Source organism: Lampetra fluviatilis, chromosome 3, assembly GCF_964198595.1.
Source record: "Lampetra fluviatilis chromosome 3, kcLamFluv1.1, whole genome shotgun sequence".
Taxonomy (NCBI): Eukaryota; Metazoa; Chordata; class Hyperoartia; order Petromyzontiformes; family Petromyzontidae; genus Lampetra; species Lampetra fluviatilis.
The window spans coordinates 18,222,508-18,248,558 of record NC_136277.1 but is presented as its reverse complement, the minus strand read 5'-3'; the positions used below and the strand labels follow the sequence as shown (position 1 = coordinate 18,248,558).

General features: G+C 42.8%; 1 protein-coding gene across 1 annotated transcript in view; it reads right to left on the bottom strand.

The window, feature by feature from the left end:
• Positions 1-21,019, bottom strand: part of LOC144950041 (uncharacterized) — a 39,088-nt gene extending 18,069 nt beyond the window's left edge. The window contains exons 1-8 of the mRNA XM_078880020.1: positions 20,986-21,019; positions 11,669-11,769; positions 10,185-10,283; positions 7,870-7,968; positions 5,970-6,074; positions 4,529-4,627; positions 2,842-2,955; positions 1,046-1,150 (exon numbers count right to left, since the gene is read on the bottom strand). Coding sequence (XP_078736146.1) covers positions 1,046-1,150; positions 2,842-2,955; positions 4,529-4,627; positions 5,970-6,074; positions 7,870-7,968; positions 10,185-10,283; positions 11,669-11,769; positions 20,986-21,019 — 756 coding nt within the window. The remainder of the gene's footprint in view (positions 1-1,045; positions 1,151-2,841; positions 2,956-4,528; positions 4,628-5,969; positions 6,075-7,869; positions 7,969-10,184; positions 10,284-11,668; positions 11,770-20,985) is intronic.
• Positions 21,020-26,051: the final 5,032 nt, after the last annotated feature.

The following is a 26,051-nucleotide window of genomic DNA, read 5'->3' as shown; positions in this document are numbered from 1 at the left end:
ACCCTTCTTCATAGCACATGTGTAATAATCGAGTTTGGTGACATAATCCAAAACTAACATTTATAATTTCGGTCATTCTCGGCCATGGTTTTTTTTTTCTCAAACACAAGCACAGCCCTGAAATTCACCCAAATGAGAAATTCCCACTGATGCGGGGATGAATCTCTTGTTCGTCCGCATTTGACCCTGTGATGTCATGACTGCGTTCCGAGGGCGGCCCAGCTAGAAGTGCTTAGCTCCCATAGCGAGGAGAGCCACCCGCCCCCCGGTAAGTGGGTCACGTAACCCAGGTGAAGCTGGCTTTGCCCAGTAAGGTTGCCATGGGAACCTAGGATAAACCCCCCCTTTGCCTACTTTGTGAACCCAGGCCAGCCCCCTTTCGAGTGATAGTCGAAATGCGGAGTCCCACAGGTCCCTCTATCTCTGCAATCAATCACCTGGGCAACCTCCCTCCCTCCCTCCCTCCCTCCTGCAAGTCACCAGGGCATCCTCCTTCCATCCATCACTTGGGTTCTCTCTCCATCCTTGCTAAAATTCAGACAGCCCCATTTGCCTCCATCCCGACAGTCATTCCAACAACAGCCAAACACACACATATATATATCTGTGGTGAAGCCTGTGGTGAGGCCTGAAAAATCCTGGCTTTTCAAGTTGTGTCTGCACACAGCTTGTGTGTGCATGTAGCTGTAGGGGGGGGGGGGGTGGAAGTGTCGTGATTAGCTCTCTGCACTACGAACCCAGCGACCAGAGTTCGATTTCCGCTCACCGCCAACACAAGTCACGATTATCTGAACCAGTCCTTGGCCTCCCCTATGCCGACTCAGCCTCAAATGAGTAGCTGGTGTCATATGTAAAAACATCAGCACTGGGGAGACAAAGGCAGCCGAGCGTGGTGTTGGCCACCCACCCCTTCGTGTGCCGTGCTGGCCTTAAGCGGCCAATCGCAAACAACACTTGCCCCTAAAAGCCTGTGAAGGCTATACGGGGGATCTTTGTCTTTGCATGTGAGCATGCTGGTGTGTGTGTGTGTGTGGCGTGAGCTCACGTTGTTGAGTGCGTTGATATCGCAGATCGCTTCACAGTCCAGCAGCATCCGCACACATTCCAGGTGCCCTCCCTCTGCTGCCAGGTGGAGGGCTGTGTTTCCATTCTACATGCAGTCAGTCAGGCGGTTTGTCAACAAACCAAGCAAAACGCGTGTTCGTACACAGGTGTCAGGAGCTTCCATAGATAATGTGTGGCCAAACAAGGTCAGGATATGTATTGAGGAGGATATTGGGATGTCACGGCCGTGACATCACTTCCTGTGATGGCACATTTTAGGGTCAATCAGATCAGTGGAAATGTTGTATCTCGCCTCGATTTTCGCACTTTTCGGATTAATCCAAGAACCAGAAAAATCCCAAAGATATATGATTCCAACCGGAATATGCACGCTTATAAGAGAAACTGATTCAAATTTAACATGATAGAATTAATACCTCATGAGACCTCCTTTGCCAGTAGCAAAATATAATAATAGGTTTTTTACCCTTTTATCTGGCAACAAAACTGACACCTTTTTACAAGGGATAATGTTAGCATTAGCCACAATACCTGCGGTCAAAATGCAAACAAAGGACAATGCATACATTATCAGTGCTGTTTTTTGTTTACATTTTGACTGCAGGTATTGTGGTTAATGCAAACATGATCCCTTGTAAAAAGGTGTCAGTTTTGTTGCCAGAATTAATACCTTTTCTCACAACACAAATAAGAGCCAATTGACATACACAATAAATTTCAAATCCAAGATGATATACACCGGTTATCTGTATTAATAAACCACTTCCTATAACAGGTTGTCGGAAATTATTTAATAGAAGTCCAGTATAATATTTGAGGACAGTGCTGGCACAGTGGTTTCTGACCCAGCTCACAGTTAACATCTCGCGGTGGCGAGATGTTAACTGTGCTATGCAGGAGGTCGTGGGTTCTATCCCAACCTTGACGCCTGTATATTTGGAGATTGCATGTTCTCCCCGTGGCCACGTGGATTCTTATCCGTGTCCTCTGGTTTTTCCCTCCACTTTAGAATCAACATGCGTTCAAGAGTATTTGGCTGCTTTAAATTTCCACGTGATAAGCCACTTCTCGTTGAGCTATCATTTGTGGCCAGGTCGCTTCTAAAAAGAGCTACATAGCTCAGTAGGTCTTGTTTTAATCAGTGGTGAGTGATGTCTGGACCAGTCCTGGACCCGTCTTTCACCAACAAACACCGACCAGCACGGTGACGTATGGTCAAGAACCATAATGACTGACACGGCATTGGGAGGTGTTCATCTACGAGCGGGTTGGGTAAATGATGACTATTGTATACGTGTATACTCCTTGGTGGTCATCTACTAAGATGCCATCTCTTGGAGGATGTTAAAGGATTAATCTACTCTTGAATCACTATTACAGTGGCATTGCCTTGAGAGTCTCTCCTTGAAGTTCCACGTGTGCACACACGTGAGACATAAAAGTCATCACTGAATGCACCGCTTACTGGAGGTGTGATCAGTGCTGTCCACCGATAGGTACGATCAAGCACGGTGTTGTTCAGGCAGGACTCTCGCCATGTCCACGTGTGTATGCGTGTACAATGTGTTGGCGCATTGCACTATGAACCCTGCGACCCAAGTTCGATTCCCACTCACGGCCAACACCAGTGACGATTATCTGAACCGGTCCTGGGCCTCCCCTAGGTATACTCAGCCTCCAATTCCGGCCTTCATAGGTGCTCGCTAATAGCCCTTGCCCCTACAGTTTGTTAAGGCTACACAGGGGAACTTTGTCTTGTGAAATAACAGCACTCACGACATTCTGGCTGTTGACAAAGTCCAGAGTTCTCCCAGGGCCTTTCTCCAGCAAATGCTCCAACGACAGCATGTGGCCATTTTTTGCCGCAAGATGAATGGCGGTGTTTTTCTCCTGAAAAAAAAAATATGCATGAATCATTGTGCATTAAATAAAATCAGATTTAACCAATTTAAATATACTTTATGTCGCAACTATGAGAAGTTGAAAAGTGCAATTTAAAAGTGTCATTTGAATTGGGGGATGATCAGAATACTGAAAATTATCAAATACATTATTTCTGAATGTATACTGTATGTACATGTAATTCACGCCTAACAATGTATTCACGGTAAATAACTTAGTAGTAATTAACTAAATGTTCATAATTCAATATTTGGTTAAAAACGATTTGTTTAAATCACTACAGTAGAGTTTAATTTGAGTCCAATACGGTAGCCCTGCAGTGGAGGTGAGAGGGACTGCCATGGAAAGCAAAATATTTTTTTGTGAAATAAATCTAGAATTTATGTCAGACAGAGCGGACACTAACAGAGCATGTGGATGACCGGTGTCACCACATTTCTCACAACGGATAAGTCGAGAGAATTTGCTTGTGCACAATCACATGCAAATTGCATATACTGAACTGTATTACAAAAGTAGGGGATAGCATCTCACACTGACTATTGTCGACAAGCAAATCTTGAATTTCTGACACATGATTAGCATAAGAGCTTTACGGTAGGCTGAAGAATGTGGATTGATTGCAAAACAGTTCGTTCGACCGCACCCGGCTTCATTAGCATGAGAACGGTATGCTGGTTGGTGATTCTTGAACAATTTTTCATGGATTTATTCTTTTCAGCATACCCAGACGTCTGGCTTACTCCAAGAGGTTTTACTGTAAAACTACAAATATTTATTTGTTTGTATTTATACAAACAAATAATACATATTTATTTGTTTGTATTTATACAAACAAATAAATATAAGCAGTTGATGTACTATAAAATAAATTGATATTATTGGGGCCAATTCTTTCCTACATACCTATGTTCACAATACTTATTCAGGTAATGGAATTTATTTTTGTAATAAAAGTGTTCCTTGAGAATCAGGCCCCCTTTTTAGGATATTCCTACATTGAGATGTTTGGCCGAATCCTTTCGAATGAGTGCTTTGCCTGTGGGAAGACACTAGAGTACACAAAGGATAAACACTAAACATTCAAAAACTACTGTGCAGCAAAACAGGGGATTACAAAAGCCCACACAGGAATGTTTTACAGACCCATTTAGCGTCCTGCCATTTCTTGGCCACAGTAGTGCAGGAGTCCACAAATCTACGTAATCCACCAGCCTTTGCATCCAAAGCACTGGTCGATCACTCTCAATTTTGGAAACGTTTACCCAAAATGCTTCACGATATTTTGAAATGTGAGTTTAACGCTTTCGCACATCAAGTCTGCGTCGGGTGGACCGCTGTTATTAATACGGCTTCTGTAAAATCACATTGAATATTTTCACCACATTTTTTTTATGAGAGTTCCCTTTGAGTCCTAAAATTCACATTAAACTAAAACAACATTTATTTTAGGTTTGGTCTTTGAATAATTATTGTGCAAGAGGGTTTGAGCAACTTCCATGATCGTGAATACTGTGTTCCTAAAGCTGCAACCTTGCTCTTGCTCTGTTTACTGTGTTACCCCATCGCTGACGTCCTGTGCACACTTGTAATCCATCAGAAGCTCGAGCACTGCAAGCTGTCCGTATTCGGCCGCCAGTAGGTATGGCGTTTTCTCAGCCTGCACAAGAACAGCATACACGTTAGGCCCTGTAATGTTAAAACACAAGAGATAATTTTATTCGATAAATTGGAGGTGTTCATTTAGCTAAACACCCTCACTCGTGAAAAAAAAACTGCAAGATTAGTTTGTTTTTTTAGATTCTTTGGTTCTTTTCGGTAAAGTCACGTAGATAGAATTTCTTTTATTAAATAAAACTTTTAAAATTAAAAGCAAAAAAGCCAAGACGTTTCGATCGCAACACAAACGGTTTTCATCAGGCGGAGAGAAAAGAGCCTCCAAATGCAACTGCTTATAAGTGCGGTAGTTAGCATTTCACATCCGTGGTTGTCCGTGCCAAGACCCGCTATTCTCCTCGCAAAAACACTGTCTCGAGGAGTACCCATATTTATTTCGATGTGAATATGTTTAGCGAGGTAGTCAAACCCATCCAGGATATGCGAGAACACAATGTACACAGATCAATACAGTAAACACACATTAGCAGCCTACAGATCATATTAGATACTGGTTTTCAAACATGAATGTGTTTTTCTCAACAATGGCATTCCAATTGTGGTACACGTGACATAGCAGTGCTAAACACTGAGGAATGGCCCCAGAAGAGAAGACACTAAACCGGGCTAGGCGTGTCTCCTCGCGGTGTGACAATTTGCCCACCTTATGATTCGATTACTTGTTGCAATTCAAGGAAGGTCGTGATTCCAATCAAGAATACATTATATTTTTAGCACTGTGGTGAATGTGGTGGCCTAGAGTGGCTGGATGAATTACATGGACCGATGTAATCCATCCAACACTGTATTTTCAAATTTAAAAAGATCGGTTGTTTTTCACACAGGCGATTTCATGCCCGTAGTAGAGCATAAGAATAAATTTGAATTAATGAATCGATGCATTGTTTGCACCCCTCATAGCTTCCGTTTCACCTCATTCCACATTAATGTATATTAAGAAAGCATTCCTTTACATATGCAGATTAACTGCTTGCCCACCGTCTATCTGCTTTGTTTAATTTATCGTGATTACTGAGCACAGGCCAAAAGGTCCAAGATGCTAAGCCTTCTCAAACAACTCAAGTTCAATATTATTTTCATGTGTAGCCATTTAAAAACCAGATTCAGTCCCAAATTAAAACAATCAACTGTGACAACGCTGTTGAAGCAAGGATGCTGGAGAGATTTTGCAGGAAGATTGTTCACAATGCAACATAATAATTATTTTATTATGTTACATTTTTATTATTGTATTACTTCCCTTCTACGTGACTTTACCGAAAGAACCAAGAAGATGAATCCCTGCAGTCACGAAAGCTTTAAATCGAAATTTAAATGCAACGTACGTTGGTTTTTCCCTCAATGCCGAGGTCTTCAAGGGACTCCAAGGTATATGTAACAGTCTCAACGTGTCCTCTTTGAGCAGCACAGTGCAAAATGTTCAGGCCATTCTAATGGAGCATTGACAGGGAAAGGGAGCAAGGCATGAGTGAGAATCACGAGAAAAGAGTGATATTTGTCAATTATTATCATCACGTGTTTCATGACACTGGCATTGCAGAGCAGCATAAACAACATTCGGACTACGGTAATACCAATTACCCGCCGTTCGCCACTAAGTGACGGTGACGTCACCACGGCGCCTGTGCCAGGCCAGTTAATAATACCCACACGTGCCACGTTTATATGCACATTCACTCTTACTGTAACGTGCATAAACTTTCATGGAAAACACAGGCACACATCACCTATAAAGCTTCACAGAGCACTGTAAGGCTCATGAGGGATCCTAATGAAAAATGATGAGATTCAAACTAAGCTCACTTTATTGGCCTAGTCAAACTCGAGCACAGGGAATATGAAAATTGCAGTGTGTAGTCGAGCCGATGATTCATCTTATTTAACGCATTAAAACTCGCCGTATTTTTGACGAGTATTGTGGGTAATTCAATTCAAAAGGCTTCCATTCAAATAAGGTTAATAAAATAGTTGTAGTCCAGCCTATGGGCTGTTCAGGACACTCTTACCCAGAATCATTGTCAAAGTTAAGCTTATTAATAAATGCTGTTGGATAGTGTTGATTTGGAAATCCCATAGGTTTATGGACTAAAATAAATATTTTATTTAATGCGGCGAAAATACAGATTGGCTTTCACGTCATCTTAGAACTTTCAGTAAGTGCAAATAAATAAAATGTAAGTAGTTTTACAGTTAAATAGCATTGATCTGTAAATGTATCTTGTTTGGCACCAGCCACATGGGTTAGTGTAGGTGTGGTTGGGATAACGATTACGTTGAAATGCTGATGAGATGGGAAACAATTCCAGCGTTTTTTTTTTTGACCAACCAAGCAAGCCTCACTCAGCCACGGTGCTTTTGAGGAGGGTCTTGCTTTGCGATGTTTGAGCAACTGGTGTATTGACCATTCCTGGCGTGCGGAAGGAAACCAGGGAGCCAAGTGAACACATGAGAACGTTTTTAACAGGGGGTGACCAGGTGGCTTCAGAGTCAGAGCGCTGAGCTGGCACCAATGACACCCTGGGTTCGAATCAAAGTCAGCCACCTTTGATTAAACCAGGTTCTCAACTGCAGTGTATTGATGGTCTCGGTCCAGTCACCAACGAGCGTGCAAAACACCCCATCGCAGGCAATTTGGATTGTCTCACATTTATACAGTTGCACATGGATGTGTGTATGTGCGTGTATACATTATATCCACATGGTAGGAAAGGAGATACTTTACACCAGAGTAGCAAAAAAACATGCACAGGTTGGTGACAAGATTAGCACAGAAACGTTCCACATTCCATCACCGCACCCACCCCAGGGCATTAGCGCCTTGCTGAAGAGTTGTTTCTCTCCCAACCCCAGCCTAGATCTGCCCTGGCTCTGCCCATGTTTGCAATTTTCGCCATGTGGAAGACACAGAGGTGGAGACCATGTCCTAGTATGCGAAAACCATTACTTTCTACTGAATTGGATGTTTTTTTTTTCCACTGACATCAGCAATTAAATAGATTTTATTTAACCAGGAGATTAAATAAACCCATTGAGACGCCTGAAATAACATTGTCTCATTTTCAAGAAAAACCTAGCAGCGACAGTGTCTGCTAAATGATTGATTGGGCCATGGATGTTTACTTTAGATGTCAATATCAATCAAATGCAATTACTACAGCAGCAATGCAAGCTATGGCCCAGGATGTGATTGCTTTCCAGAGTTTAAACCTGCTGCCACGTCCTTACCTTGTTCTGGCTGGAGACTCTCCCTCCACCATTCACGAGGCGCTTGAGAACCTCCAAGTGTCCGAACCAAGCCGCTATGAGCAGAGGGTTCATCCCGTACTGGAGTAAATGACCATAATGCACAACAGTCAGCTTCAACACCAGCACACTTTTGTGACAGACTTTTCAGCAAGCCAATATTTCAGATTGTGTTTAGCAAGGGTAGACCATTGACAATGCCAGTGGTTTTACCGCACTGGTGATGCCAATAAATGTTGACATTCATTGACCCTTTTATCACCCAGTCTTGATCAGCATTCTATATTGTGATGACGGTTCTGCAAAACGGTGTCTTCAACAGCAACATTTAGCAAGAATCCCGGCATACTTTGAATGTCAAGATAACATCAACGTTCCTGGGCACATTCTGTGCATAGCTTTGTAATGGCTGTCAACTCAAAAGCCAAGATTGCGGCATCACTTGATTGTATTTCGTTATTTTTGGTATTTCTACTCAAGATACCAAATATAATTCAAAGCATAATAACCTTACACATTGTGGTGTGACATTGCTCACAAGCATGGCACTCCAATTCAAGATACAACTATGTTACAGTATATTTATAGAACAAACCTAAATAAACGGCTACCACATGTATAAACATTTAAAATGCGTGTGTTAAGTCAAAGCTCCAGGTGTGCTGTGATATTTTCAGAAATATAGAAAAGGAAAGAAACGAGGACAGACGGACTCTCTGTGCCGTTCAGTGGCCGATCCAGCCCCAATCTCCCACCTCCCGCCTTCCCTTCTCCACTTGTCGTGGCACAGCAAGGCAGCAGACACCCCCCGGCCCTCTCAACTCCCTCGGTCGCGCATGCACAGTCAAAGAAACGGCCTCCAAGGTGTTCCGCAAAGATCGAGCAAGCTCAACAACGCGCCGTGGAATGAACCAGGTTAAGAAGCACTCCGTGAAGCGCTCCGAAGCAGTTAGGGCAGCAGACTTCACACTGTAGAGTGCACGAATTTGAGTTTGTTGCCAGCAATATTATTTTGAAGGCAAAAAATATACAAGTTGGATACCAATCGAATGTAATGTGGTCAAATGTACTGTAGCAAAATAGAAGTTTAACACTGTTACGCCATGACATTACCCAACCGGTATAGAGTACGTGTCAAATTACTTGACCAGGATCCAACATTCCAGTCTGTACTTTATCCGCCCACCCTTGCTTTCAAAGTGCTGGATTGTCAAGCATGGATCGCTGCATCGCAAGATCATGAATGGTGGCGGTAGCTTGGAGAGGCCTTCACCCAGCAGTGGATTGATCCTGGCTGATGAAGATGACCCCATTGACCATGATTTATTTACGGGATTAAATTAGATAATTGCCAGCGTGAAATGCGGGCCAATACCGAAGTGGTTAGCATTCTTGCTGACCGATGCTGGCATGTAATATACTGTAGTCATCTAAGCCTACTTTTTTTTTAAACATCGTAAATAAACGCATCTGAAATTACATATGCTCTTCGGAATAAGAAGATGCACAGATGTGACACAGCAGGACAAGGATAAGCCAGGAGACAGGGTGTCAAGCTCAATGCTAGCCTTCAGAAAAAAAAAACGTGGGTGCACTGTGTAAGTATTAATCGATACTCCGATTAAAATCAATTCTTATTCTCACAATACTTGCATCATTCCCTGCATGTGACGTGTTATGAAGTCAAGTATGCTGACACTATTAAAACAAGGTAAAGTATTGATATGTCATTCAATTAACCTGACTCTTTTTAGAATGATCTTGGATATTTTTGACAATTCTGATTTGAGGAAAGTTTTGCATGTGGGAAAATACTAGAGTGCTGAGAGAACACCCTTGCATATGGGGAGATAGCAGTTGAAAAGTCTGCAAAGATGTGTTCATCAACCCATTGCTGTGATGCCATTTCTTGAATCACCAACCCTTGCCTCCTCAGCGCTGGATTATTGATAAGCGTGTGCAACATATTGAACAAATGACTTGATATCATCAAATACCATTCTACATCTCCCGCAAACACAAAATATGAGCTTTGAATCATATTGTGACCATGATGAATTTTGCAGGGGGTGAATCATGACATTCCGAACAAAATGGTGAGCTTTAGCTATTATTTTATTCTTTAAAAAAGGCTCCCATTTAATTATCCGATTAAGACGTGTGTAGCGGACAAGCCTTTATAATAATTGCCGATACCTTAACGGATAATTCGCCTGTGAATTTTAAGTAAGCATCGGTTCACTCCAGCCGTGCCAAAACCCAGCCCCTGGGGGATATGTCGGTGCTGCGCGCCAAACCTTGTCCGCCTTGTCCACGTTCGCTTTTCTCTCCAGAAGCAATTTGACGGCGTCCTCCTGGCCACTCCCTGCCGCAAAGTGCAGCGCCGTTTGGTCACGCTGAGGGTGATGCCACAGGTGGGACATTGGTGAGAAGGTGTGAGCGGTGAAGGGGGTGAGGACAAGGACACACGCGTGATTAAAAAACTAACATTCGATGTAACCTGCACTGTTTTCAGTTGGATTCGAATTCGTTATTACTACGCTAAACTATTTAGTTAGGTATGAACGTATGTTGAACTTCTTCCGCACAATACATAGCCAACCCGTGCTAATCGGAGGTGATACTGCGTAGGCAGTGGTGCGGTAGTCTGGTGGTTAGCTCGAAGCGTAACGAGCTCGGCATCCCGAGTTCGTCAATAAGCACTGCCTGAGTAGGGTTACGCACTATATATAAAGCCTGTGTCCTTTTATCGGTCTTAAGACATCATCGCTCGCGGTGAAACACAAACACATTTTCAAAGAACAACCTCTGTGCATTATGCAAACGCCAACCTCCGTGACTCTGTTATGTACAGCTCCATACAAAACACCACCATACATACACCATGCACCTATTCCTGCAATCAAATAACATGCAACATGGCCAACATGCAAATCAAGTCTTCATTATGATCTCATATCTGTTCATAGCTGCACATGTACCTCATGTTTCTGCAAATAATCTGCTACAGTATTCCCTCGTTCGCGAAAGATACGTTCTGGAGATGCTCGTGAAGAGCAAATTCTGCGGACAATGATATTGGCCAACGAAAACCCATCTTTTTAATTAATTACCTTAAATAAATACGTAAATAAGCTATAAAATTATCTCACTTTATCGCATTAGATTCTTTATCACTTCACCTCATCACTCTCTCTGTGTAGAGTTAACGTCTCGCCACGGTGGCGAGATGTTAACTGCAAGGAGAACATGCAAACTCCAAATATACAGGCATCAGGGTCGGGATCGAACCCACGCCCTCCTGTATACCAAGCAAGGTATTTAACATATTGCTACCGTGGCACCACACGGTGGCGTGGGGGCATGCCTCCCTCTGAATTTCGACTTCAGGTCCTACCCCCTGCCAGCCCCAGCCGCTTGAGTTATAAACGTATTCCTGCACTAACCTCACCGCTGCACTTTGAACAAACCAATTGGATGTGTTCGTCTTAAATTGGCCCTCCACCCCTTCAACCCCACTGATCCAGCCTGCCAGTGGATATATAGGTGTCACCCGTACGGTGTACTTTATTTCGCCGAGGCTGTTTTATAAGCACAAGATTGGTCAAACACCCGTGGTGGGGGGGGGGGCATGTTCCGTGTCAGCTCAGGCCCCAACACGGTTTGCCTGCAAAAAGAAAAATGACTCGTGGATAACAAGTTGGATGACGGCCCTTGAATTTCCTTCACCGTCCGTTGACCAACACGGGGCAGTGCAGGGGCAGTGAGGGTTTGGACGTACCATGTTCTTAGCATCCACCTTCACTTTCTTCAGCAGCTTCTCCATTTCGTCCACATCATTCCGTTTGGCCGCTTCGTGGAATTCTTTCTCACATTGGAGCACTGTGAGCACATAATGGGCAGAACACGGCACTGAATGGGTATGTTTTTACACCGGAGGAGTATATTCTTGAGCCCACCATTTCAAGCTGCATTGAGTAATAATACAAATGCTGAAAAATGCAGTTTAGGAATTTAAAAACCAGTCTCTAACAGATGACTTTACCACTTGATGCCTCTACAATGGGCAGGCCCACCTGTGATCCAGCACCTCGGAAGGGAGGGTTAGTGGATCCAGCAAATATGTGAGGCTTCCCAACCATGAGGCTGTGAGGTGGCCAGGAGATTGCAGTACAGCAAGTGGATTGAATCCATCTGTGTGGAGGTCTGAGTGGTATTAACTGGCATGCATGGGTTTTCTCCGGGGAGCCTGGTTTCCTTCCCCCGTGCCAAATGCTCATGAATGCAATTGAGCAAACATTAAAATGCAGAACCCTCCTGAAAAAGATTCCTAAGCATTAGGCTACCCTGAATAAACAAAGGATGTTATTACTATTATAATTAGCAAAAAACAAACGCATTAACAAATACAGTGGTCCCTCGGTTAACGATATTAATTGGTTCCACGAAAACCATCGTTAATTGAAATAATCGTAAATCGAAGATGGGAAATTTTAATGAGGGGGGCTGGTCGATGTGGAGTGACGTCACAAGCGTTAAGGACAGACTTTCCTGGGTGATTAGAGTAGGTACGGGACCCTATGCGAGGTGGATCGCTAATAGAAACATCATTAATTGATGTCATCGTAAACCGAGGACCACTGTACGCCATCCGATATCTGTTCTGGTTTAGGTGAAGCTAGGGAAGCTGTTGACAATGGCAAGAAAATCCGACGCAATAAAAACTATACACGTGCAACATTTGCCTTCAGATTCAATTTCACACATTACAGGTATTGTCTATCACGCTGATTCTAGCTCGAACAAGCTCACTGTATACAGTTCACCTGCGATAAAAGTTTCCGAGTTTTGAATGACTCATTTGACCCAGCGTTTATCATTATGGCAATGCAACTTTAATTTCCCCTGAAGGACATTACTGTACTGTGAAGACTCGTGTTGGTTATATATGGTCATGAGATCAATTCGTGCATTTGGTCAGATTAATGCATTCTTTATGTGTTTATTTTAAACCATTTGAAAGTATGCATATATGAACGGGAGTGTATCATTTCAGCAAAACATATTTAACAAGATTTTGATGCCACATTTCCAGTTTCTCCTGCAGCGGTATTTAGCTCGATATGTGATCATTCATTACACTATGTAACACAATTTTTGTCCTGGGTAGTAAGTGTTATTTCGTAATTGCTTATGCCTAAAAAGTATAGAAAATTGCTCTTATTCCCCACAAACTTTGTTTTTGTGACCAGGACAGTGATATTTCGAAATTTACCTATTTTCAATGAGAAAACGTGCGAATTTGTGTCTTTTTGAATCTTTTCGTTCACATAAGTCAGAAAAAACAACATATGAATCAAAATTAACATGTATTTATACTAATGTAATACAAAAATAATGACAAAAGATTTAGAAGTGAGTAGTTTTTCGAGATTTACGATTATACTGTAAATCACTTTCACGAATCAGCCTCCAAATGTAGTCGCCCATCATGTTCTCCTTCTACTCTCCTTGGTAACGGCGTTCAAAGTCCAGTATATCCTGGTGGAAGCGCTCGCCTTGCTCCTCCGAGCACGCTCCCATGTTCTCCTTGAATTTATCAAGATGAGCATCAAGGATATGGACTTTGAGGGACATCCTACAGCCCATTGTGCCGTAGTTCTTCACCAGTCTCAACCAGCTCCACATAGTGTTCGACCTTGTGATTGCCCAGGAAGCCACGAACCACTGCGACAAAGCTGCTCCAAGCCGCTTTCTCCTTACTCGTGAGCTTCTTGGGGAATTCATTGCACTCCAGGATCTTCTTTATCTGTGGTCTGATGAAGACACCGCCTTTGACCTTTGCCTCAGACAGCTTAGGGAAGAAGTCTTGAAGGTACTTGAAGACTGCCGACTCCGAATCTACAGCTCTGACAAATTGTTTCATAAGGCCCAAAGACTACATTTGGGGGCTGATTCGTGAAAGTGATTTACAGTATAATCGTAAATCTCGAAAAAATACTCACTTCTAAATCTTTTGTCATTATTTTTGTATTACATTAGTATACATACATGTTAATTTTGATTCATGTGTTGTTTTATGTGAACGAAAAGATGCAAAAAGATACAAATTTGGCAGTTTTCTCATTGAAAATAGATACATTTCAAAATATCACTGTCCTGGTCACAAAAGCAAAGTTTGTGGGGAATAATAGCCATTTTCTGTACTTTTGAGGCATAAGCAATGAGGAAATAACACTTACCACCCAGGAAAAAAAAACGTTACACAGTGTTATCTATGGCCACTGATTCCCTGTGGAAAAAAAAGTCTCAAGGAAAGTTTTACTGGGTCATTCCATGCCAACTCAATCAGAAAAGGGGCATTTTGTTGATCGACCATATCAGACCTTGTTAGAAATTTTCAGCCGGGGGTGTTTGGCCCCACCGGGTTCAAAGAATTCTGGTCATTATTCTTTTTTAAATATATATATTCCCTTCAAATTCTGACCTCACAAATGTCAGCCTGAAGTGAAAAAGTTACCCCTTGAGTATAAAGATCACGTAGACGCTATAATCATGTGTAGCAACTCGGAATGAGGAGGGCTTTCGAGACATGCATTCTAGAGTGCTTAACTCACTTATGGCAAGTTGCTATTCGAGGTGTTGGTGACAAGTTGTTTTTGACATTCAGACCAACACTTTAACCTGTGGGGGTGCGGGTAGTATAGTATTATGATTGCTGTCAGAACATGAGGGACCAGTCTTCCAAAATGTAGTAAAACACTTCTGCTGTCAAGTCCCCGCACAAGTCATTAACCACCTTTGAAATTGTATTTGTTGCTACTTTTAACCCGTTTACGCCAAATTACTCGGGTACGAGGGGCTCCAAAAAAACATCCTAAGATGTTGTTCATATCAACAAAGAATTTACCAATATAATGTTTGGATGCGAGAGTTTGGGAATTTTGTCGGGGCTCTAAAGTGGCATTCGAAATTATTAATTTATGTATGTTGAACTTCTTTTGCACCATACATAGGAAAATATGACTGGATGTGCTTCCAGTGACACTGGCTTGGAGCAGAGCGGTCATGAACGTGCGTGTGGGATTTGGGTTACTTTGTTACGATGGCACATTTGAAACTACCTAAACCTCACTTCGTTGCATAAAAAATGCAAACTGATATAAAACACGAAAAATATATTACCTTGGCAAATTTAAGGTGCTAGGGGTTAACTGTTAAAGTGCTATATAAATCTAGATAAGATAAGATATTTTTAGATACTTAGCGTAGCATATGTGGCTTACGAATTCAACATTTGCTTTGGCTGTGAGGTATGGTGTTGAAAAAACAATGGAAAGATAATTATTTTTCGAAAAAAAAATCTTCACTGTTTTCCCCACCATTTGAATGCCCATGACCTTATGCCATCTTGACAATGTGATAATGATTCAACTTTGTGATGTGCGGTTTCTGTACCAGATGGTAACCTCTCACATTCTGCATGCAACTTTATTTTTCTTTTTAAGATGCTTTATTTGTTGCATAGGTATGTACTCGTCTTAAAAACTGGGATGGTTAGTTTAATACAAGTTGGAGTAAATATGTGAAAATTTAGAAACGCCGGAAGTTGTAAACCCCTCAAAGGATGTTTTTTTCATAAAAAAAATAACTTGCGTGTTTGAACCGAGTGGGCTTGAAACCCCTCAGGTGAGTTTTTCTAGACTTTGGTTTGTGTTAGAATGGAATGATGCTCCAGTATCAGATACATGCACCAGGACTCTGAAATCCTTAATCTTCTTCTTCGTATGGTTGATATATGTGTAGACCAACACCTATAACTTTACATTTAGCTGGTTGAGCCAGATAATTGCTTCAGGAGTAGCCGAGTTTATCGCTGCGATGCCTCCTTTGTATTTGTAAATCGGACATTGAATCATTGTATGTTCCATGGTCCGTTCTGGGTGACCACAGTCGCACAAGTGAAGCCTTTTAATTTTTACTTTGTGCATCAAGTATCGGCATCTGCCATGCTTTGTGCCGATGTGGTTTTAGGGTGGTCCATAAGCTTTGTGGAAGATCAAAGCCAGGGATCTTCTGCATCGGATGTTTCATGAGGAGTTTGTGACTTCTTGTGAACTTCATTCGGCTTTCCAAGCATTATCAGGGTTGAAGTCGCATTCTCAAAGGTTAAGCGCATGAGTCCAAAAGGTGGGGAGGGACGTTGTTGAGATCTTGCTGGATGGGTAGACATACATTTCCTGTGTGGGGACTTGACATTTCCAAAATGTCAACTGCAGTAGGTGTCAAAATGTCAGTTTTAAGATGTCAGTTTTAACCCAACAATGAAACATTATTTAGCACAAGTTCACTGTTACCAAGTTTCTAATTCACTTTTCATTCCAATGAGTTCCGTTTATTTAAATCAAATGTATTCGTAAAGTCTATCATTGTCATCGTCAGGCATGATCAATCCACTGCTGGATGAAGCCCTGCCCAAGCCATCACCATTTATCATGATCCTAAAATGTAATTATCCACTAAGCATATATCTTTCCAAAAAACGTATATGCTACACGCTAGCAAGAACTTTATATGCCCTTTGTTTGTCGTTAAATACTTGAATTTAGGAAGGAGTTAATGTTTTAATTTCAAAATATGCTGTTATAACAATATGAATAATTTCCAATGGAAATGTAAAGGCTGAAAAGTAGGGCTCACGATAAATGAGCAATATAAAGGTGACGTATTAAAAATAAATCGCGAAACAAAAAAATATTGATGGTGAGGCGACTATAAGACACTATTTTTGAAATGTATATACTTGGGCAATTATTGAGGGTGGACATGTTATCAAATGGAAACAGGATGAAGCACTTTTGGAAGACTGAACTTGATCATGAAATGCAAAATACCCATGTGAATAAGGAAAAGTTTTTTTCTATCGATGCAACATGGATACTGACACATTTGCGAGATATGATATGTAGGATAGGTCCAGATATACAGACTTGGAATTACACATACATTTTGCAAAACAATACATGGACGAAGGAAAACATCATATGGGAGCCACCATGTTGCCTGTTACTGGAAAGTACATGGCCTTGGGCAGCAAACATCGCTAGAAGGAATGCAAGTTGATGGATGTGACTGCTGATGGAATGGCTGTCAAAGTAAAGTAGAAAAGACACCCAAGAGGATGACCACTGTGGAGGTGGGGGGATGAGATAAACTCTTCCGTAAGAGATGGATTGGAGCATCGCAAGATGAGTATTGGAATTGCTGTGGGGAGGCCTTTATTCAGGGGAAGCATTCATTCAGCAGTGGACGGGCCATGCTTGTTGATGTTGATTATACCACACGCGATGGATTCCATCTACGTTATATTTATAAATCAAGATGTTACTGTAAAAAAACAACGCATTAATCAAAGCACACAACTCTGATTTTGCGCTTTATAAATTATTAACATAATATTTGAAGAAACTAAACGTTACTCAACTAATTTGAATACAAACAGGGTGATTTTGAGTTATGTATTTTGTGTTGAACAGCCTTGGATTAAGAAAGCCTAACTCTGTTGATGAAGCAATGCTTTTGAAATGATGCACTCCTAGAAGGCCTTGTGGCTGATGGGATGTATAATAATACTTTCATTTGTTATGTGGAGGGACAATTCGAGTTATATGAAGGTGTATTATCTACTTGTTTATTTCGATATGACTAAGTTATTTCTCAACTTCTGCTTCTTAATGGCAACCCAGTGTATGTGTATTTGCATCATTACACACGGTGCATATGACGTACGCACAAGGGCACACTTTAGGGAGTTGTTCTATCTGGTGAAAAGTCTAACCAAGCCCAAACATTGACTGCTCTTATTCGGAGGAATTTTCAGAAAGCATAAACAAAATGTACGTATCATAAATCTTATAATTTCTGTTAAAACATAATAAAACACAGACACGTATCATTGCACCATCGATGATTCACTACAGTGCAATGCTATACCCAAAAACATCACAAAAATGTGCAGACCACGCCTAACATTTTATACGAAATAAACCATCCGAGCATCTTTGTGCATGAAAAAAAACAGTTTTTGCAATGCCAGCTGGATTTCCATAAACACGTGCTCTCATGCCAACCTGCTCATATCGTAGCAATTGACGAAATAGGCACTTTATGTAACTTTTACAATATTTCTCAAATACAATATGAAATGAGATGGGTATGGAACTTGAGGAAACAACATGTGAAAGAGAGCTAGGTGCTCATGTTGACTCAGCACTGTCCTCCCATCCAGACAAACTAGAGAAGCAACTAAGAAAGCAATACCAATGCGTGGGTATTTCGAGAAAAGTGTAAAATATAATTCCAGAGAGACAATTGAAAAGACACGGACGTGAAGGGATTATGGCATTCAGTCTTATACGTCTTACGGACCCCTTGTAGTCGGAGGGTCAGGGAGGCTCGCCACCTGTCCTGGTTTACCCAGGATCGTCTTTTTTATATGCCAGGTGGTTTGGAAATGTAAAAGTATTTCTATGACATTATGAGTTCAGTTTTTTGTCGGTAGCGTAATAATAAACCACGAAAGCCAATCCATTAACAATTAGCTGTCCCCTTTCCCGGTTACCGCGAGATATTCTTATTCCCATGATGTGTAGCAGTGCATTTTGTACCTCGGAAGGGGGGCGAGATGTTAACTTCCTCGCCTGGTATACAGCAAGTAGTGGGTTCCATCCCGACCCTGACGCCTGTATATTTGAAGTTTGCATATCTCTCTCCTCATGGTCGAGTGGATTTTTCTCCAGATCCACCAGTTTTACCCTCCACATTGATTTGTGGAGGGTACAACCAGTATTTGGCTGCTATATATTGCCACATGATAAGCCACTTCGTTGAGCTATCATGTCGCATCTGGAAAAATAGCTATATAGCTCAATTGGCCCTTACCTGGTCAAATAAAACAAGTTAATGTGCTGTACACCATCTTTGCACTACACTGTCAGGCATGTAATGCCTCCTGGGCAAAGGTAAATTGTAATTGTGTTGCTAATGTGCTACTAATGTCCACGCCCGCGTAAGATTTGCCTCCGTGAGACAGCGAGCACACTGCTAAACGCGTCAATCTCACACCAACTTCGTGCGCCTTGAGAGCTCTGACACGGGGGAATGGACGTCACTTAGAGGCCAGCAGACCATGCGTTGCCATTAGTTGACAGCTAAATTTGCTGACAGCGGCCATCTGGAACGCTCTTCCTTCCTGGAGTTATGCGCTTTTAAATCTAGTCGGAATAATAATGTATTTAGAACTGCTTCCCCCGTACAGCTGATTATCGCAGTTGGCTACGTACGAAGTTCAACATTCATACATACAGTCATAAATGAAACCGGCTTGCAAACAGGCCTGCATGTGTTGTCACAAGTACAATAAAAAAAAATCACGTAACAGTCTGTTCTCCTATAACGCGGTAGTTGAGTTCCCGAAGAACACCACGTCATGGAAGCATCTCGTTATATTAAATAACATATAATATAGGGTAAAAGGACAGTCCGCGATAACACACAGGCTGAACAAAGACTGGAAGCGCGTGGGTAGCATCTAGAAGCATCCAGCAGTATCCCGCCTTGCGTGATGACGCCGTAACAATCGCTCATTCCTCCTCGCCGCCACGGAGTTCTGCTCACTCCACCGCGTTATATCCAATTCGCATCCACGTTATACACAAAAAAGGAAAATGTGTTCCCCAGAATACATTAATCGCGTTATATCAAAAAAAACACACGCGCGCTAGGAGAAGAGACTGGAGGATAAACACGAACGCAGGACATTATTGTACACTTACTTGTTTCTGCTCGTCGTGTGAGCGATGGCACAGGCACCGAGAGAGAGACGCAATCTCGATGGGTGCCGTGTAGCCTCGAGCACAGAAGCAGGCTACTCCTTCCAGAGCCATAAACACGGCAGCTTGGAACGACCTTTGACATGCAAGGGGCGATCGTGGACCCGGTAAACTTTGCAGGGGCATTCCGAGCAAATCATCGCGTTATCAATCCCACGCTGCCTTCTTTTCACCGAATGTGAAATCGGTTATCGATTCACATTGTCGCAATCTTTATTTTTATTTAGCCACGGTACCGAAGCATTGGCCATGTGGTGACTGTACGCACGCAAGTTTATTTGCTCGTTTGCCCCCCCGCTGATAGGCACAAATATGTACAAAGATGTTGCCCAAAGCCGCACCTTAACTGCATGCAATATAACAACAATAATGTTTGGCAATGCCTCGTTCGGTCTACGACTCTACGGCAACGCAAGGCACGGGCACATCAGGGGAGGGCTGCCGTGGGTGGCAATGCCAACAACACCAGCGACTCGATTTGTATCGCATTTTGCTCGTGAACAAAACACCGTGGAGATGTGAGTGGGATGAGGAGGAGGAGGGTCACTCGATAAGGACACGGCGCGTGTTGACCTCCCATTCCCAATCCCAGGACCGAGTGATGATGATGATGCGGTTCTCTCTCTCAACAAGTTCTTGCATTAATAAATAATAAAAATAATAGAAATGTTAAATAACATTATTATTTCTATTATTTTCCTTATTTAATTTTATTTTTTACCTACGTGACTTTACCGAAAAAAACCTAAGAGTATGAATCCTTGCAAGTCACGAAAGCTTCAAATCTAGACTTCTTCCATTCTCTACGAAAGCCTCGATTCTTAATAAAACCACAAAGATCCCCCGTATAGCCTTAACAGAGTGTAGGGGCAAGTGCTGTTAGCGAGCACCTATGAAGGCCGGAACGGTACACGAGGGGGTGGGTGGCCAGCACCACGCCCGACCGCCTTTGTCTCCCTAGCGGCGATGTTTACACACCGCACCAGGTACTCATTTGAGGCTGAGTCGACCTAAGGGAGGCCCAGGACCGGTTCAGAAAATCGTCACTGGTGTTTGCCGTGAGCGGGAATCGAACCCGGGTCGCCAGGTTCGTAGCGCAGCGTAGCGCTAACCACTACACCACCGCTCCCCAATAAAACCACACACACCAACACACTCACAGACACTCGGACACATTAGCCGCCCTTGAATCGGTGGTCGCACTCACTCGTCTCATCGTCGGCGGCCAATTCATCGTCCATCCTGCCAAGTTGCGCGGTCGCGGCGACGATGAATGCACTTTTTGGGGGGGTTTTCGTGTTGGGTGACGGACCGCGGCTTCTTGTGGCGCTGCGATGAGAGAGGCGACACGTTCGGGTGACGAGGACCCACCTCTCTCTCTCTCACGACAAGATCCAGTCATTCCGGTTCGCGTTGTTGAACTTTTAAGGGCTTTAAGCAGCGGCAACGTGCTGGGGTAACAACACTTACTGTATTGCCAGTGTGTGTGCGTGTGTTTATAGATATATATACGCGCCACGGTGGCTATGAGACGTTAACTACCTCGCCAGGTACGCATGAGGTCGTGCCTGCTCTATATTTGGAGTTTAAGTGTCTCTCACCATCATCATCACGGTGGCTAAGATATCTTAACTACCTCGCCTTGGACACAGGAGGTCGTGAGTTAGATCCCGACCCTGACGATGCCTGCTACTGTATATTTGGAATTTGCGTGTCTCTCTCTCTCATCATCACGGTGGCTTTGATATGTTAACTACCTCGCCTGGTGTACAGGAGGTCGTGAGTTAGATCCCGACCCTGACGATGCCTGCTGCTGTATATTTGGAGTTTGCGTGTCTCTCTCTCACCATCATCATCACGGTGGCTTTGAGATGTTAACTACCTCGTCTGGTACACAGGAGGTCGTGGGTTCGATCTCGACCCTGACGATGCCTGCTGCTGTATATTTGGAGTTTGCGGTGTCTCTCTCCTTGGGGAATTGCATGGATTCTGACCTCCCCCCCCCCCCAGATGCGTGACGTCATTTATGGACGGCCCATAATATCTCTGCTGTACTTTGCAGAAATTAATTGTCACCACCTGAAGCATTTTAAACAGTTCATACCTTTAAATACACACTTATGTGAAATGCCAAAGTCGTGTTATGGGTTGTGATTGACACTCATATAAGTGTGGGTATTTTGTCCCAGCTAAAATGTGTCTCAGTGTGTTAATTATCAGAGGTGTGGACTCGAGTCATGTGACTTGGACTCGAGTCAGACTCGAGTCATGAATTTGATGACTTGCGACTCGACTTGGACTTGCATAACAATGACTTTGTCCCACCTATGAGATGTGGACTCGAGTCATGTGACTTGGACTCGAGTCAGACTCGAGTCATGAATTTGATGACTTGCGACTCGACTTGGACTTGCATAACAATGACTTTGTCCCACCTCTGTTAATTATACAAAACGAGAACAAGCGTGACATTTCACCACCAAAACAAATATCCCCCGTATAGCCTTAACAACATACTGTTGGGGCAAGTGTTGGTGACCACCTATGAAGGCCAGCACGGCACACGAGGGGGTGGTGGGTGGCCAGCACCACACCCGGCTGCCTTTGTCTCCCCAGTGACCATGTTTACAGTCTGCACCAGGCACTCATTTGAGGCCGAGTCGACCTAGGTGAGGCCCAGGATCGGTTCAGATAATCGTCACTGCTGTCGTCCTCGAGCGAAAATCGAACTCATGTCGCTGGGTTCGTAGCATAGCACGCAGACCACTACACTACTGTAATTTTGCTGTGGCTGTTCCACCTAATGACGGAAGCTTGTGTTGCCTCCGAAACGTCGTGATTTAATTTAGTTATTTTCATTTTATTATTTTTCTTTTTCATCTACGTGACTTTACCGAAAGAACCAAAGAGCATGGATCCTTGCAGTCACGAAAACTTCAAATCCAGAATACATATAGACTTTCAAACTCTAGTTCTTGCGCCATTATCCAACCGTCCATGTGTTTTTTTAAACGAAATACTGTATGCCACCCAGTGTGTTTGTTCTTGGCTTTGGCCTCTGCCTTGCACACATGGAACCTCCCACCACGCAACATTTCAATAGACGAACACGTGCCTGAGTTTACACGGTGAGCTGGCGCTTATGCGCTATAGTATTGTTGTCTAATACAGTACTAACAGTTCCCCTAACTCGTTTTCAAAATGTTTCCATTCCAAACGCAGTTGATTTGGACTCGTCATTCGCGTTAATGCTTCCTGTTGTCACGCATTACCTGCAAAGTGAGTGCTACTTTCCCCATGATGCTGGGGAGGTGACCCTGAACCGCGACCCTGAATCGTGGCAATTCATACAATTATTGCCCGCGGTTGACTCATTTGACACCTTACCTAATAGGGTTGTGACTTCATTGAATAAAATGCACTTCTTCTTTCTGTGATTTTAATACGCCACGCAGTGTTCGCTGCTTTCAAAGGTGGGAGGAATCATAGATAAGTATCAAAGGAAGCAGCCACGAGATAAACCGACCCCCCCCCCCCCTCCTAGCGTTGTGGTCCTCTATATATAAAGGTTTTAATAGCCAATCAATGAGTGATTACATGTGGGAAAAAGCCGGAGCACGCGTGCAAGGGGGAAACACTCTATCCCGTACAAATGGAGTTCACGTTTTCTGTACCACCTCCTCCTGGCAAGCCAGGGTATGGCACCTCGACGCCCACGGGAAGGGCGTTTCACAACATTTGAGTGATCCAATCTTGATTTGAAGCTTTCGTGACTGCAGGAATCCATACTCTTTGGTTCTTTCGGTAAAGTCACGTAGTTAGAAATAAAATAAAATATTTGAGTGATCCACCAACTTTCACTCCCACAGTGCTGGATTACAGACTACGTGTATAGCCACCACTGCCCAGTTGCTCATGATTGCACGTGTGAGAATTGTTGATTTATGATGTATGCAAATCACACGCTCAAGTTACATGCAAGGTCATGAAGCAGACAAAACTATACAAGTCCATCCACTACAGAGGTTTGTGGGTTAGATCGCGTAAATATATAAATGTGTCTTTAAAACCAGCCACCACACATTGTGATTGTGGCTTGGCTCTCCAACACACCGGTGTGCTGTACTAGTGACGAATTGGCATGTTTTGTTTACTTGACAACCCTTACTAGTTGGCTGTGTCGTGTGGTGGCGGGTTTTAATGACACATTTACATATTTTCGAGATCTAACTCAAAAAAAGCTCTATTATGGATGATATTGGTCGCGAAAGCCTACGTGTTAAACTATACAAGACAACATAAATAAGAAACATTACAAACGAGATCTCGGAAATGAGGTAAAGTATATAACTGTTCAGTGAACTAACATGCAACCCTGAATCTTGACAAATCTTTGAACCAGTACTGTATGTGGGAACGGAGGTAAATGGGTGCCTGCCTATTTGTTATGGTTTAAACGCCCAGTTCTCCAATATCCATTTACATTACACAGGTCCCAAGCTTGCAAATGTGCAATCATATACCATGAGGCTTGGGGGCAGTGGTGTAACATGGTTGGCATGGGCCATGGTGCAAGAAATAACATGGGGGCCGTAACCAATTTTTCCCCTCTGCATAGCCCACAACCTGGGCCCATCCAGCCCATGAGCTGCGGTGCAGTTTCATCGCCTGCACACTTAATTGTCACGGCACTGCTTGGGGGCTCATGGAAAAGGGAAACGTGAAGGATTTTTTCACGCTTTATTCTTCCAAATGCATTGCCTTGTCTTTGTAGTGTAGCCAAATCGGAATGTCACTTTTTTTTTCTTTCCATAAAATCACATTTCAAAAACCCTTCCTGAAAAGTACTGCTCTCTCACCCCTCCGCATCAAAGGTGCACGGTTGCAAATTGCGTGTAGAGTATTTGGCGGATATAAATTTCCACATGATATGCCACTTCGTTGAGCTATCATTTGTGGCCAGCTCGCTTCTGAAAAAAATAGCTATATAGCTCAGTGGGCCTTATCTGGTAAAATAAAAAAATGGTTTAGTTTAGTTTAACTTGAACTCGCTTTACGATGGCGGCATATACATACTGTCTCCTCCGCGAAGATTTTTATTTGAGCTCTGATTAGCCTACAATTGTTATCACGCAGCTTTAATCATCTTCTACTGCACCTTTAAACATCCAAATCAATGCCATTAGTTTAGCCATGGTAACATTTAGTTACATCTAGGGGCCAAATTCATGGATTGGTTGAAACAGTTCTGCTGAATTTAGGAGTGCATGTATACATGTTCAGATAAGACAACTTAATAAAAAAAAATCAAGCATTTCCATTCCAGTGGGTGCAAAAGTAGTAGAAATTAATCACAACTTTCCCTGTTATTATTAAATATTTTTTTGCTCACCGGAATACATTTTTTCGTATGCGATAGATGACTAACATTGGGTGAGGTATGGAGATAGATGCTATGTTTAGATTAATTAGCAGCAAAATGTTGCCATGACTCATGTTTTGCATTTCTGCCAACTGCAGTTGGTGCAGTCGAAAGGTCTGGCAAAGTCGTGACCAGCCTGTCTGCTCCATTCATGTCAGGAGGCTAAATTCGATTTATAACAACCTCTATTTTATAAAGCGCCTTTCATACTGAAGTACCTCAAACTGCTGTGCATACAAATAACACCACTCACAAGTATAGATGAAATCTAAGCGTAATATGAAGCTCATAATAACAATATCAATGCCTCCTCTCGAAGTTCCAATAAAATGAAGAACTATGACTAAAACGAAGAATAAATACAGAGTAAATCCAATCAGACTATAAATTAGTTTTTTTTAATCTTAAGTGACGAGGGAAAGCCTGTGCCGATCGGTGACCCAGAATCACTCACCGACCGAGGAAGGGGAGTCTGGCTGCAGAAGGCTCTATCTTCTATAGAACATAGATTTATCTTGATACATCACCACCACCATCATCATTAATATGTATTCAATGCTGGATTAAGGCCCCCCCCCACCCCCCGCATGTCGTGATCATTTCTCAGGGTCTTACAATGTCATGGAATGTCATGCTTCTGCAGCACACGAGTTAATCTCATCTGTCCATCTCCGTGGTGGCTGACCACTTGGGTGTGTCTCGTCAACTTGTGGGAGAAATGCCACCACTGCTTTACATATCCTGCAGGAACCCCTTGGCAAAAAAAAACTTCCTGTGCCTGTTCCCATGCAATTGAGTTTCTGTCTCTGGCATAACCTGTTTGCAACGAGTCGCACTGCTGATTTATGGGA